We start from the raw sequence: 16,432 nt of genomic DNA on the forward strand, positions 1-16,432 counted from the left end.
TGACTCCTTACCCTCTCCCTTAAGACCCACATCCTTTCGTCTTTCCCTCTCCTTCCCTCTTTCCTGATGAAGCAACCGTTGGTTGCGAAAGCTTGAATTTTGTGTGTATGTTTGTGTTTCTTTGATAGTCTATCAACCTGCCAGCGCTTTCGTTTGGTAAGTCACATCATCTTTGTTTTTAGATATATTTTTCCCATGTGGAATGTTTCCCTCTATTATATAGAATATCCAATTAAATTAATATAAAAGAAGTACATGCACTAGGTCAATGTACATCAGCAACGTCTAACAAGATAAAGTAGCAAAAGCAATAAAATGACTAAAAAACTCCAAATCTGCAGGCATTGATGATGCCCCTGCAACAATCTTAAGGAAGTGTGCTCTATTTATTTATTTATCTCTTGTTCCGGTGATCCATGTTGTGACGTTATCACAGGATATGGAACATGTCAATTTTACTAGCTTTTGGCCAGAATTTATGGTAATACATAAAACAAAACAGAAACAGTAAACAGTAACTTAGGTCCCACTACAAAAAAATACATTTTAGAGATAGATAGAGATTACAAAACAAAAAACAGTAAACAGTAACTTAGGTCCCACTACATAAATACATTTTAGAGATAGATAAAGATTACAAAATAATAAGTGTTACAGAGAAATAAATATTGCAAAATATATGTTTACAATAAAAATATTCGGTATTACAAATACAAATTTGGGCATACATTTACAATTTACAATACAAGAAATGTTAAACACTCTAGATCAGGAATTCTTCTAATGTATAAAATGATCCTTGCAATAGGAACTGCCTTTAGGTTTTTTTAAACAAGAGATCATCATCTACCAAACACTTTATTCTTGAAGGGAGGGCATTAAAAATCTTACAGCCACTGAAATGGACCCCTTTCTGCATCATACTTAGATTTGGCTGTTCATAGTGGATATCTTGTTTCCTTCTAGTATTGTGACTGTGATATGCACTATTCAGCTTAAAGATGGATTTTTCTTTCCTTATGAAGCACACCAACGAGAATATATATCCTGCAACTGGTTCAGTTCCCTCCTGGGCAAAAATAAGTAAGCAGTAAGCATCAAGTGCACTAATAAGTAACAAAAAATTATTTCTCAACACGTCAAACATGGAAAGTCCAGGATGGGACAACAACCTGCCTCGGGGCTTACATCCCTGCCATAGATCTAGATGTAAGACTTATCACATAAATCATTGCATTACCACCTACTCCAGTCCTATTACAGGCTTCTCCTATTCCATCAAATACCTGACTACCTGTGAAAGCAATCATGTGATCTAAAAATTAAGCTGCAGCCACTGTGCTGCTATCTACTTGGGCATAACAACTAACATGCTGTCCATATGCATGAATGGCCACCACCAAACTGTGGCCAAGAGGCAGCTGGACCACCCAGTTGCTGAGCATCTGCCCAACATGATACACTTCACTTCAATGACTGCTTCACAGATGCACCATCTGGATCCAACCTACCAACATCAGCTTTTCTGAGTAGTGTCAATGTGCAGGTGAAATCTCACCTAGCAATCCATATTGTGCCCACCATGTCCCTGCTGCATCTTTCCCCATCCCTATTCTGCCACTTACCTCAACAGGTTGTTGCACAAGTCAGATGCAGTTACAGTTTACAGTAGGGCCCTAGCACCCACAGACAATGGCTATGTGTGTGTGTGAGTCGTGTTTGTATAAGTTTTTTTTATTTTAGTAGAAGAACTGTTTTTATCAGAAAGCTTAAATGTTCAGCAGTCTTTCACTGTTCCTGTCTGCAACTAAACACCTACTCCATATGGTGAGCACCAATCTATCCTTTTCATATTCTTGTTGTTTCTGTACTCTTGTCAGACTATAATTAAATATGGTGTACCCAAGGATCAGTAATAATACCACTTCTGTTCCTTCTGTATATTAATGATCTAAGCTTAAACGTGTACACTCATAAAACAATAACGCCACAACTCTACTCAGGGGAAAGTAATAACTATTATGAAAAGGACTGATTGCTACTCACTGTAAGGATGGTACATTGAGTTGCAGACAGTTATAACAGCTTTTGACCAGTTTTCTTCAGGAAAGGAAGGAAAAAACACACACACACACACACACACACACACACACACACACACACACCTTGACTCCTACATTATGCTGGCTGGATTCATCTCATAAGGATTTTGGAAACCTTATTTGCTCTCTAATGGTATTTTTGATTGATAATGAAAGTGAATTTAGAATGAACCAAAAAATTCATAACCACAATACTAGGAGGAAGGAATATTGGGTTTATTGGCATTTGCCTGGAGTGATTTAGGGAGATCATGGAAAACTTAAATCTGGACAGTTGGATGTGGGTTTGAACTGTCATCTTCCTGAATGCGAGTCAAGTGTGCTAACCACTACACCACCTTGCTCGGTAACTACAATATTAGAAGTAAAAAGGATTTCCAAATACTGTAAATAGATCTCTGTTGAGGGCAACCATGGCTAAAATAATCCATTTTTCTCAAATAAACCACCTTCAGCTGTATATGAACTTTCACAGCAACATGATGGATTTCACAATGTCAAATTGCATTTTCAGGCACACATCTACAAGATAGGAAATGTAGAATCGACATCATGACAAAAATAAGTAAATAAAACAACAACTCAGATACCTATCTTAATAATCTATGCTCTATGGCAACCAATATGAAATACTCACATGTCTGTTAAGCATTTAAGCCCTGATAAGGGAAGGACTGGACTCAATTTTCTAAAAATAAAATACTGTTACTTGAAACAAGCAGGATGTTATAGTTCAAATTGACCAATAGACAACTTGCCATGTTGAAAGTGCATTTACCTACAATGGAAAGAGCAAAATAAGAAAACAAGAAATGTAAAAAGCCCCAGCTAACAACACTGAAAGCTCATGGTTGAAAAAACCCACATCATACCTGGAAGCGGCAACCCTCCTACCACCTTGCTGTGCAGGGCTACACTGCTAGTCATTGTGCTCATGTCTGTTATGGATGGCACAAGCACCACCACATGCATAGCAGGAAGTTACAAACATTTTCACGCATATCCAAATATCACAGGAATGATTGAGGCCCCTTTGACAGAGGCCCCTTTGACACAACATAACCATATATATTATAAATTACTTCAGTGTAAAAGTCATTAAAACCAAGTAGATCAGACACAAGAACATACAACAAGCCCAGAATCAATAACCAAGCAGTTCAACAACTATGGCATTACGCTCTTGAAAGAAAATCATATCAGTTTTTCAACTGGTCAATTTGAACTACAATGCCCTGCTTGTTGTGGGTAACAGTATTTTATTCTGAGAAGGTTGAGTTCTCTCCTTTCCATGTCAGGGCTTAAATGTTTTACTAATAGTTAGTATTTTATATTGGTCATCATAGAGCGTAGATTATTAGGATACATATCTGTTCTTTTTTAATCATAATGTTGGCTGTACATTTCCTATCTTCCCGATGCACACCAGACGTGATTTGACATTATAAAACTGGCTGTGTTCCTGTAAAAGTTCATATACAACTGAAAGTGTTTTATTTCCAAAACATAATTCCCTGCATCCTGCATCAAAATGGAGTTTTATATTCGGGCACAAAGGTCTGTAATAGGTATCAAGCAGATATCAGGATGAAAATTATAAATCACTAGACATTCAAAATTGAAGTAACCTTATGAGTCACTCCTATAATGTAGAAGAATATTTGTACTCTGGGGATGTTAACGCCAGTAACACTGATGTTCATATTAAATGAATTTTAAAATTTTCCTATACATAGCCAGCTGTCAGTGTTATCTGAAATCAGCGAAGTTAGATAAGCATTTAGTGTGAACTAGTTGATAAAATCAGCAGCTGCTTGTCTGTTAATCATCTCTTGTCTCATTCCACATCCAGGATTTATGGAACATTATGTGTGAATGCATGTTTTGATTTCTTACCATACTCACTATCAGTGAAATAGCAGTATTAAGTTGGAGTCACTATTGGATAATCTGACAACTCCTCACAATGTTTCAGGATGAAACAGGTTCTGATGTTTCCAGTTATAAGGATAAATAGCACAGCTTGCTGCAACAAAGTGTAGATGTGAAGCCTGCTTCTTCCACATTCCATTTCTGTCATTAGAGCAATTTATAGCCTATTTGGCATCCTGTCAGTTCTTAGTGTATCAGTCCAGTGCTCGAGCAATAGAACACATGAAACTGCATCTGTTCCTCTGTATAACTGCTTACATATCTAGTTACATTATTTCCCACACAATTTTTTCTATTTACTAGTCAGTACTTATTCTATTAGGATAAAAGTTGCACATATAAACTTGTTTCTGTGCACTCAGAGTCTGTCCATTTCCCACAGTTTATACTAGTTGCATGTGCACTGTTACTTTATCTGATATTGCCACATATAATTTATGTTCATAACTATGCTTCCTATCATCTACTGTGTAAGGTTTACACTATTTACACTAACATTCATTCCTTTTTTCACCTTCCTTTTACAGACTGCCATGTTCTGGGTTTTATTTCTGTTCTGACTAAGTAGCACCTATGGTACTGGAAGTTTGAAAAACTGTCAGTTTACAGTTCATTGGCTTGGTGATATGTGTGGTAACCCCTAAATCATAATCCATATATTTTCTTCTAGCTATTTGGCTGCACTTCACTGTTGCTGATTGCTTGTTCAGAATTTTCTTTTTTTGTGCCAAATCCCTGTAATATCCATTTTACCACTCTGTGTGTTTTTCACTGTTTGTGTCTGTTTGCCTAGTATTTTTAACACTAATTCTGAGTTATTTATCACAAATACTATAATACTTGGCCTGTTTGAACAAGATGACATGAGAGCTGATAACAATTTCTCTTCCATTAACAGCTGAATTAAATATCTGTTCTTTGAGACTTCTTGTTCCATAACTTCTTCTGGCATTGAACACAGTCCTATGCATCATACTATTCAACAGACACTCATATTTTCAGTTGCTTCTGCAGTGGCACTCTTTCTCTCACACCGACATTGTCATATAGGCCTATTTCCAATTTTATGAACTTCCCTTATAATTTTCGTCAGCCCACTCGGTTTCACAATTGGCATCCTCTAATCCTTACAATATCTTACTATGTATTCCCTTGCAGTCTAATTGATGTTCCTACATTTCTCTGCTGGTTGTTTGGAAAAATTTCTACTTTTCTTATACAACCTGCCTAACTGAATCTTAAATTCATTTTTAGCTATCAGTGGACCGAAGAATTCTTTCTAATCCTTTTCCTCACATTCTCATTCTGTCTTGTTTCCTTCTTTCTCCCATTTCTGTTCCTATTCTTTGCATTGCAGCTCTCATTTCACTTCTCTTTATCTTCTCTCATTTCTTTTTTCAGAAACACTCACTTTTTTCTTGTTCTGGCATATCTTCTTCTCTTACTGATACCTTAGGGCTTCCATTACATCCCTAAAATATTTCATAATGTTCTGCATGAGTTCCCTTGAAGCATTTCTGTTTTTGAATATCTAGTGAAGTGTGCAAGTATTCTTACTTGCAAATCTTAATACATGATCAATTATTACAGAATTTCCCAGTTTCCTGGTCACCATCTAACTTTCATTATTCTGGCATACTGAATAACTATCTTTTAATAATAACATAAACTAATTTAAGAGTCTTAGCTCAACAGAAGCACATATAAATCACCATTAAAAGAATATATATATATGCAGCCTGAAGGGAAAAATGAAAATTTGTACGAAGGCCAGGATTTGTCGCTTCAGACTGCATATATGCATCACAGATATCTGAGAGTTGAAAAAGTCTCTGAACCATATAGTTCCATTTCATGAAAAGAATTATTTTACACAAGCAGCCTGCAGCACAGTTTTGAAGTTCCTATAAAGCAGTACACACTAACTGAAGTTCTTTGATCTGTGACACATTTTGCAGGTTTGGTGGAAGATGTGCTTCTCTGCTGTTATTACTCTTACTAGATGCTATCAGCATCATCCATTTCTTGTATGCCCAATAATATTACACTCTGCACTGTGATATCTGTTCTCTTATCCACAGTTGGCATACTTGTGGATTGTAACTGTATAAATTAAAGACAAACTTGAAATTATCAAGACTGTGAAAATGAAGTTATAAAACTCTCTGACACCTTGCAGACAAATAGAGGCCTAACTAAAGTTAAAATAGGTCCCATACTCTTAGTTGCTATTGTGTAAAATGTTTTTATGAAAAACATGGATCCAATTTATGACTGGGTAAATTTAATGATCTAAGCCAGTTCCAGAAAGAACAGCCAGTACCATCATGGTAGATGTACCATTTCACGATCATTGCAGCAAATGCATTAAAGTAAGTACCACTTATCAGATTAAAACATGCATATATGATTAACACATCATTAACCTTGATTCATCACTTTCTGAAACCTTGTCCCACTGGTTTACACTCAACAGTGCAACATTGTTCTCATCTTTCTAAGAGATGTACTACATTTGTTTTTATAATTAGTGGCATTCGGACACCAGCACAACCACAAAAACAAAGTCTCGTCTACATCGTCTACATGACTACTTAGCAGAGGATTCGATGAACCAGTTTCAGACTTTTTTCGACTGTTTCACTTTCAAATAACAATTGGGAAAAATGAACCATTAAGCCTTTCCATCCAAGCTCTGATTTCTCTTATTTTGTTACAATGGTCACTTCTCCCTATAAAGGTGGGAGTCAGTAAAATATTTTTGCATTGGAAATTGGTGACTGAAATCTCATAAAAACATCTTGCCACAGTGAAAAATGCCTTTGTTTTAATGATTACCACACCAACTCATGTATCACACCCAAGATATTCTCTTCCCTATTTTGCAATAATAAGAAATGAGCTGCCCTTCTCTGATTTTCTTTATGTCCTCAATCAGTCCTATCTAGTGAGGATCTCATACCATTGAGCATTAATCTAGCACAGGATGGAAAAGTGTAGTGTAGATAGTCTTTAGGAGATTTCTTATATGTTCTAAGCGTTCTACCAGAACACAGCCTTGGTTTGCATTCCCCACAATGGTGTCAATTTAAATTGTTTGAATGTGTAATCTCTAGGTATTTAGCTGATCTGACAGCCTTTAGATTTGTCTGATTTTTTGTTTAACCAAAATTTAATGGATTCCTTTTAGTATTCACATGGAAGACCTAACATTTTTCATTGTTTAGAGTCAGTTGCCACTTTTTGCACCACACAGATATATTGTATAAATATTTTGCAATTGGTTTTGATCTTCTGATGACTTTACTAATTGTTGGTAAATGACAGCATCATCTGAAAACAGTCTAAGAATGCTGTTGAGAGTGTCCCTAGTATCATTTACAAAGACTAGAAACAGCAAAGGGCCCCTATAACACTTCCTTGGGGAATGCCAGATATCACTTCTTTCTTACTTGATGACTTTCTACTAATTGCTGGGGACTGTGTTCTTTTTGTCAGAAAATTGTGTATGCAGCTGCACAACTGTAATTATACTCTGTAGACATTCTGCGGAATGGTGTCAAAAGCCTTCTGCAAACCTGAAAATGTGGAGTTAATATGAGATCTCCAGTCAAAAGCACTCATTACTTCTTGTGAATAAAGAGCCAGTTTTAGGTCACAAGAATGATATTTTCTAAACCCATGCTGGTTATATGTCAATAGATTGTTTTCTTTCAGATATTTCATAATCTTCAAACATAGAATATGCTCATAAATCCTGCTGTAAAGTGATCTCAGTGATATTCAACATTCATTGATATTCAGTAATATTCAACAAATTACTTCTATTTAGTTTCTTGTGTATTGGTGTAATCTGTGCAACTTTCCAGTCTTGGGTATGGATCTTTCATTGACTGAGGATAGGATTGCTAAATATGGAGATATTATATCTACTCCAAAACGACCATAATTGGTATACTATCTGGACTAGAGGACTTGCCTTTATCAAATCATTTAAGTTGCTTCATTACTTCTAGGTTATTCATGTTGGCAACTTTTCTTGAGTCAAATAATGGAATATTTACTGTATATTCTTTAGTGAAGGAATTCAGAAAACAGTATTTTAATAACTCCACTTTAGTGGTGTTATCATTGGTAATATCACCTCTGCCATCATGAAGTGAAGGTATTGATTGTGTCTTTGTGCTAGTGTACTTCACATGCAGCCAGAATCTCTAAGGATTTTCTGCCAGATTTGGAGACAGAATTCTGTTGTAGAAACTATTAAAAGTATTTCTCACTGTAATGTGTGCTAAATTGGGAACTTTTGTAAAACATAACCAGTCTTGGAGATTTTGTGTTCTTTTAAATATAGATGCTTTTTTCATGCTTCTGCAACAGTGTCCTGCACTTTGTGAACCATGGGAGCTCTGTTGCATCTCATATTAAGTTACTTGGTTTGAATCTTGTCAATACTATTCCTTTGAATTGAATCACATCTGGCTATTTTTTGCATAGTTAGTTTGGAAGTAACATAGACTGTCTTTTAAGGATGCCTTGTGGCCACTACTCCTTGTATCTGTTTGACACTCCTTATTTGCTCAGGATTGCTTTTGCTAAGAGGTCTACTATGTTATTGCAACCATTTGTACTTTTGAATGATTGATTACATCTCTGCAGTTCTGTCCATCACTGAGATCTGTACATAAGTTGCAATAAATGCTCTCTGAGAAGCATGCTCAGTGACTAGTTTGTGTAGCATTCTTTATAGTTCAACACTGCCTATAACTGAATTCTTTAGTTCTACTACAGCAGTGTATGGGATTACCACTGCCTTACATATCTAGTTGACAATAAGAGCACTGGTGGTTGGTTAGGTGCATGTTACTATTGTAAAATATTATTTTTACAGAATGCGCCAACTTGTGGGATCCTAAAACATTGACATGTTCAAACTCTTTCAGCACTCTGGTGGTTGATTCTGAAAGACAGCACATCTCTGACATAGACTTATTTCATCTGCATTTACAAATCCTTGGAGTATTTCAAATAGAGTGCTGTTGGTAGGGCGACTTTTGACAACAGACTCTACTTGCACTACTAAGTTGTTACAAATAGGCTTGTTTTCCCCACCAGCACACGTGGAACACTGTGGATATGACGCTGCAGCACTCACCCTGAGCTGGTGAAGAGGCAAGTCTGAAAACTGGGTGGCAGCGTCTCCAACAGGCGCTGGCAATAGCGCTCTTCTATGCCCTCTGCTGGCGTAACACCTGGCTCAGCCAGGGGTGAAGTCAGTGTTGCCATCTGTGAGGCCGCTGCAGCCACTGTAGCAGGATGGCAATGGCCCACTGCAACAAATATACTGCTGCTCAGTAACTCTTTTTTGTGATGTCAGACTGTGCTTCTAAACAGTCTCTTCCTCCTAGTTACTTCCATAGGCAAAGTAACTAATGTGCATTGTTGTACTGATGTTCAGCACATAGGTAGGTGGTCTACAGCCTAGGAGTTTACAAAATTTTCATAACTGGAGTTTTGTATAAAACCGAAGAAGAGACGATAGTATAAAATTGCTTATCCCCACTAATGCTCAGCAATATCCAGGGTTATATGCCAACTTTAGTGTATCATGTAATTATGACAAATGACTTTGACTATGATTTTGCATCTGCTATTCAATAGATGTAGGCTTTGTCTTGGCAATGGGTTTTATTTGTCTACCTATGGGTCTGATTAAGAACACAAACAGCATACAGCATTTTGCACTCTCTCACCACAATGTTTGTCTATGCTTAATGAATATCATACAGACAATTTTTATACAATATGAACGACAAGTGAAAACATATGTTGTGATGTGGCTTGACTGTTCCACTAAAATTAATTTTCAGTGTTTTGTATGCCAATATTTTGTGAAGCACAGACAGTGCAGAGTAATGTCTGCATCATGCTAGACATAATTTGCTCATTTTTTGACAATTTTTGTGTACAGTTGCTCCATTAAGTAATTGCTGTAAATAGCTGAATAATAAATCTTATGTGAGAGAAGAGGAATGATGTCAAGAATTGGAAGCAATTAGTTGTTCGTTTTCTCTCTGTTTAATATTTGCTCAGTGAAACTCAGTTCCACCATTTGCACAACTGGAGAAAAATAGGACACTAGGATACATTAATAGAAATCAGACAATGGGCTGTCACTAAACAAATATTTTGCTTCTTGGTCCCAAAGCTATTATGCACAATGTACTGATCTAATGTGATTGGTAATGAAATGCATAATTTATCTTCTGGCAAGACATGATGCTTGTCTTTCTGACCCACACAGTGTGTCACCCTGAAAATGATTTAGAGCAAAGGAGTCTGTGCGGATTCCCCATTCACTCATTCATTCATTCTGTTCTATATAATTTATTTATTTATTTTATCCATCTTTCAGCATTAACATGCAATCAATAACATAATATGTACATTAAGTTTTACATAACAAAATATTACGTGGTAAAATACAGCAGTGTTGTGCCCTTTTAGCTTATAACTGCCTCTACACCCATATCCATACATAACAGTAAGCCTTAATTTATCAGCATTAACATGCAGTCAATGTCATCAGAAGAATTATAGCTATTTGTACATTATGTTTCATACAACAAAATATTACCTGGTAAAAAATATAGCAGTGTTGTACCCTATAAGCTTATAGCTGCCTCTACACCCATAACTATACAAAACAGTAAGCCTTAATTTATCAATAAATTATGTCATCTTTACAACTATTCTGAAATTCTTCTATATTATAGAAAGTATTTTCCTTCATCCAAACTTTGGTTTTAGTTTTGAAAATATCCAGTGAAACCAATTGAGCCTGTATGGGTAAAATGTTAGATAATTTTATGCCTATGTATTCATAGCTAGATTGGGTTTTCTTAATCCGGGTTGTGGGTATATCAATCATATTTGTTTGTTGAGTATTGAACAGATGTCCTTATAGTGTAGTGGTTTAAGTTTTCTTTTATGTTTAATAGGCAACAATATACGTATAGAGTTGGGACTGTGAGAATTTTTAAGTCTTTAAAATAAGGTCTTGCTGTCAGAGCTGCCACAAAAACGCCTAATTGCTTTTTTCTGCCAAGTGAAAGTTTTTTTGGCTCCATGGGAGTTACCCCATAAAAGAATGCCATATAGTAGATGGCAGTGAAAGAAGGCGTAGTATGAATGAAGTAACAAATCTTGTGTAACATGTGTGTAGTTTGGCTAGTAGGAAGATAACTCATGATAACTTTTGATATCCATAATCTGTTTGTGTGTCCCACATTAATTTCAAGTCAACATATATTCCTAGTAGTTTAACAGATGATAACTCATTGTTACTGTTGGACAGACTGAAGATTATCTTGACAGTCTTTTCATGGTTCATAGTTAACTGATTAGCTTTAAACCAGATATTAGATCTTTTGAGACATTCTTCACTTTCCTCCTTCAATTTGTTTATATTCGTCCTGGAATTAGGTAATGTTGTGTCATCAGCATAGAGGATAGACGTACAGGGTAAGTTACTCGGAAAGTCATTTATAAATAACATAAATAGTAGAGGGCCAAGCACTGAGCCCTGAGGAACATCTGTTTTATACATAGAGTCTGTGACTTTTGGGCATTATACTTTACAGTTTGTTTTCTATTGCTGAGGTATGATTCAATTAGTTAGAGTTCCAAGTATTTGATTCCATAGCAACAAAGTTTATCTAATAATAATTTGTGTTTAACTGAGTCAAAAGCCTTACTCCAGTCAATTTGAATGGCTTCAGCAGATAATTCTGACGCAAATGAGCGTAGCACAAAAGAGATAAGGTTTTCAACTGCTTTGACTGTTGATAAGTTTGACCTAAATCCGTACTGAGAACCATTTAACATATTATTGTCCAAAAGGTGTATGCATATTTGCTGCAGTATGTAATATTCTATTGGTTTTTAGAGAAAAGGCACAAGTGAAATTGATCTATAATTATTGATACAGGACTTGTCACCCTTTTTGTAAAATGGTATGACAACTCTCTTTTTGAGACATTCTGGAAAGCGTCCACTAGGAGGCATCCAGTTCATTAGTATGCAAAGAGGATACAATACAAGATCTACAATTTTTTTTAATTACAAAGTTTGACAGGCCATAAACATCTTCAGATCTGGGGTATCCTAATTTAGAGGTTGCTTTAATTGTAATAAGAAATCTTCAGGAAATCTCCTCACTGAGTTAAATATCTACTCAGATAGCCATGGGTGCGGACTGGCGGAAGTACTACGAAACCATTACGATCTGAAAGTATGTAGTCATGTGAAACCAGGAGCACCAGTGTGAGAAATTATTAGGGACGTTTTACTGGACAAACAAGACAACAAAAATCATCATGTTGTATTAATCGGAGGGGCAAATGACGTGGATTGTAACGAGTTAGCTAATGCTATTATCAGTCGCAAAAGTGCCCTCAGTTCGATAGAGAACCAAAAAGTAACTGTTATTGGTATACCACATAGGCATGACCTCAAATGTGCTTCATGTGTGAACGCCAAAATTAAGGAAGCAAATAAACAGATACAAACAGTGTGTAAAGTGTACCCAAACATAAGATTTCTATCAGTCGATTTCCTGGATAGACGCAACTTTACAAAACATGGCATGCACCTGAATAGAAGAGGCAAGTCATCTCTTTGCAAAGCAATTTATGAAACGTTAGAAACATATGAAAAACAGAGTATGAGTCAGTACCAGCCATTATAATGAACTACCAATACATTACTGAAAGCAACCATACAGGAAGTGAATCTGTCTTGAAGACAACAACTAAAGCAGCTGCAGAACCACAAATTGCTACAGCATCACAATAAAATTCAGTAAGAACTAGAGCGCTAGCAAAATCAGCAACATCTGAACCAGCTCAAGCAACAAGACCAATAACAGCAGCAGCACAAGCAACAGAAGCAGAAATAGTGTCAACAACAACTGTAGCAGTTCCACTGCAGTCACTGGTAGAAAAGAGGAAGGAAACCACAGTGAGTATTGTATCACCACCTCCATCCTATGCCAAAGTGTTATCAAGTGCTTCCACTCAGCCTGCCCACATAAACTATGTAACATGTGAAACAAACAAGAACCTTGAGAAACAGACAACAAAAATGTCACCTCCATTAGCAGATAATAAGACAGAAACCTCAGTAAATATTGTATCATCTCCATCCCATAGTGAAGTGTTATCTAGTGCATCAAATCAGCCATCCCACACTAATGTGTTATCAAGTAGGCCTATATCGAATCCCCCATGCCAGATAAGTTATGCAGGAAATTAAATAAAAAACAGAACCAAAAAATACCACAGAGAAGTAACGATTTTTTATGGCCTGCCACAAGGAAGTCCAGCTGCTACCGAAACATAACACATTCACCACACCAAACAGAGGACCAGTGAAAGGCAAACCACCATATGTGCATCCAATTGGGCCTAAGACACCATGCATCTTTCCTATTGCTGTGAAAAATCAATATTATTCATGCACATAAATATTAGATATCTGAAATATAAAGCTGATGAACTTGGTGTTGTATTGAATGGGAACAATAGAATAGTATTATGTATTAATAAACACTGGTTAAAACAAGAAGAGAGAAAACTGTATTATTCATGCACATAAATATTAGATATCTGAAATATAAAGCTGATGAACTTGGTGTTGTATTGAATGGGAACAATAGAATAGTATTATGTATTAATGAACATTGGTTAAAAGAAGAAGAGATAAAACTGTATGTATCACCATGTTCTAATTTAATTACAAGTTACTGCACACCCAATGAAGGTTATGGGGGTTCCTCAATATATATAAGTGACAACCTAGGGTTAAGATATACTGTGCCTGATGTTAGGGACATATATGTTAAAGGCATTCTTGAAGCGGCTGTCATGCTACTACCAACATTAAAACTCACAGTTATTCCAATATACCATTCTTCTGATTGTGATGCTGATCAATTTGTAGAGTGTTTGGATAAACTTATTTGCCATACAGAAAAATATACCAAACACAAGACAGTAATTTTAGGAGATTTAAATTTTGATGTAAAAAAAAGCACACAATAATACTAATTTGCTGAACATGCTAAGACCCCACAATCTCTTCTGTGCAAATTATAGTCCCAAAAGAAATCTTTATTGTCTCAACAATTTTATCACAAATATACATAAAGATGATTTTGAATTGGGACTCCTTAAAGTCGACCATCTGACAGATCACGAAGGCATATGTGTAAAACTAACAATTAATGAAACAATGGGGGATTGTGAACCAACCTGGTATGTCAAGTTATTAAATGATAAAAGCATAAATAGCTTTAGGGATGAGCTGAAGGTACTAAACTGGAATACTATACTATACACTTCCAACAATGTTGAGGAGGATTTTAGCAGGTTTGTTAGTTCTCTATCTGAAATTCTCAATACCTCCTGTCCAATGGTTACCAAACGAAACAAAACTACGGCAAGAAAGCATGGTCGAACTACTCCACATAGGTCGTTCACACCATATTTACAGAAGCTAAGATTAATGGTTTTGATATGCTATGATAAGGTAAAAAGTGGTAGTGTTGACAATGCAACGTATGTTAGCCTCAAGAGACACTGTAGATCACAAATCAGATTAGCAAAATGTAGAGCAAATGATAATTTCATCAAAAACTCCAATAATAAGTGTAAGGCTGCATGGACAGTCATTAAACCAAAATTAGGTACAGGTAGTCATAGTGTAAAAGTTACAACCGATGTTAATGTCACCCCAGATGAATTTAACCTCTTTTTTTATCAATGCAGCAAACCCTAATCCCTCATCTCCTCATAAGAATAGTTCAAAATCAAATTCACAATCTACTTATATAAACCAGTTTTTACAAAACTTTGCTGATACTGTGCCAACCTGTAATTGGGGACATGTGGAAATAAGTGATGTAATTAAATCAGTGGCAAAGTTAAGTTACTCCAGATCAGAAGATATTTATGACCTCTAAAATTTTGTGATTAAAAAAATAATCGACTTGATATAATTCCCTCTCTGCACATTCAGAAATTGAATATTTGACAGTGGTATTTTTCCAGAATGTCTAAAGAAGACAGTATTAATTCCATTACATGAAAAAGATGATAAATCCTGCACTAATAATTATCGTCCAATTTCTCTGATACCTATTTTTTCAAAAATAATCGAATATTGTATACAAAAGCAAATTAACATGCATTTGTCAAAAAACAATATACTGACTAAGTCTTAGTATGGTTTTAGGGCCCAGTTATCAACAATTAATGCTGTTGAAAATGTTGTTTCTATTGTGCAATCTTCTTTGAATCCAAATTATCTGCTGAAGCCGCACTAGTGAACTTAAACATAGCATTTGATTCTGTAAACCACACAACTCTACTGGAAAAAACTATGGTGTTATGGCATTAGGGATCTGAACTCTCCCTCATTACATCATATCTCAGTAACAGAAAGCAAACTGTAAGCTACAATAGTCAAAAGTCACCGTTACTGAATGTCACTAGAGGTGTTCCCTAAGAATCAGTGCTTGGGCCATTACTATTTCTAATGTTTAGAAATTTTCTGCCCAAGCAATATGCCATGCAAATCTGTGCTCTTTTATCAATTCAGGGATGGACGTAAATAAACTGAAGGAGCAAAGTAAAGGTTTTCTCAGATTATCCAATATGTGGTTCGAAGCCGATGAGTTCGACGATAGGATCTTAAAATATTAACTGAACCAACGTTTCTGGCTGTCATTTTCCTAATATCCATGTTTAGATCCCCAAAAATTAATATTTTTTATTTATTATATTTTGTATACTGATTGCAAGTTTTTATAAACATTCTATAAATCGTGCTACATTACTTTCAGGAGTGAGATATAAAAAAACAGTTATGAGCTGTATACTAGGTATAATCACAGCAGCTGCTTCAAAAACACCTTTAATGCATAAGTCACTTTAATTCTAGATAATTGCTAATGTATTTGGATGAACCCCCATAAGGTTCACTGGCTCTGCAGTACTATGTAGCTAATTTGAAAACTGATGGTACATACAGTTCTATATCTTCTTCCTTCAATCAATGTTCATTTGTACATAAAATCATTCTTTTGTTACTTTTTAAGAGTATACCAAGTTCATCAGCTTTGTTTTCCAGAGACCTGAGATTTAAGTGCAGAAATGAGACAGAGTTTCTGTCACAGGAGGCGAGGAGTAAAGTATTATGGGGCAATGCAGAACATTTAATTGTTTTTTCAGCCCTGGAATCTATGTTGGGTGGCGGTTGGACTTCCTTGGAATAATCCATAAAAAATCTTCATTTCTCTTTGGTAATTTTTTGGGTCTGCTTGAAATATGGTTGGA

At 35.8% G+C, this 16,432-nt stretch overlaps 1 protein-coding gene across 2 annotated transcripts in view; it reads right to left on the reverse strand.

The window, feature by feature from the left end:
* The window catches only part of LOC126268217 (5-phosphohydroxy-L-lysine phospho-lyase-like), a 280,968-nt gene that overhangs the window by 75,188 nt on the left and 189,348 nt on the right, over positions 1–16,432 (reverse strand). For both annotated transcript variants that reach the window (XM_049973848.1, XM_049973857.1), the window contains exon 3: positions 9,190–9,364. In XM_049973848.1, the coding sequence (XP_049829805.1) occupies positions 9,190–9,364 (175 nt within the window). The remainder of the gene's footprint in view (positions 1–9,189; positions 9,365–16,432) is intronic.

The sequence above is a fragment of the Schistocerca gregaria genome, chromosome 1 (assembly GCF_023897955.1).
Source record: "Schistocerca gregaria isolate iqSchGreg1 chromosome 1, iqSchGreg1.2, whole genome shotgun sequence".
Taxonomy (NCBI): domain Eukaryota; kingdom Metazoa; phylum Arthropoda; class Insecta; order Orthoptera; family Acrididae; genus Schistocerca; species Schistocerca gregaria.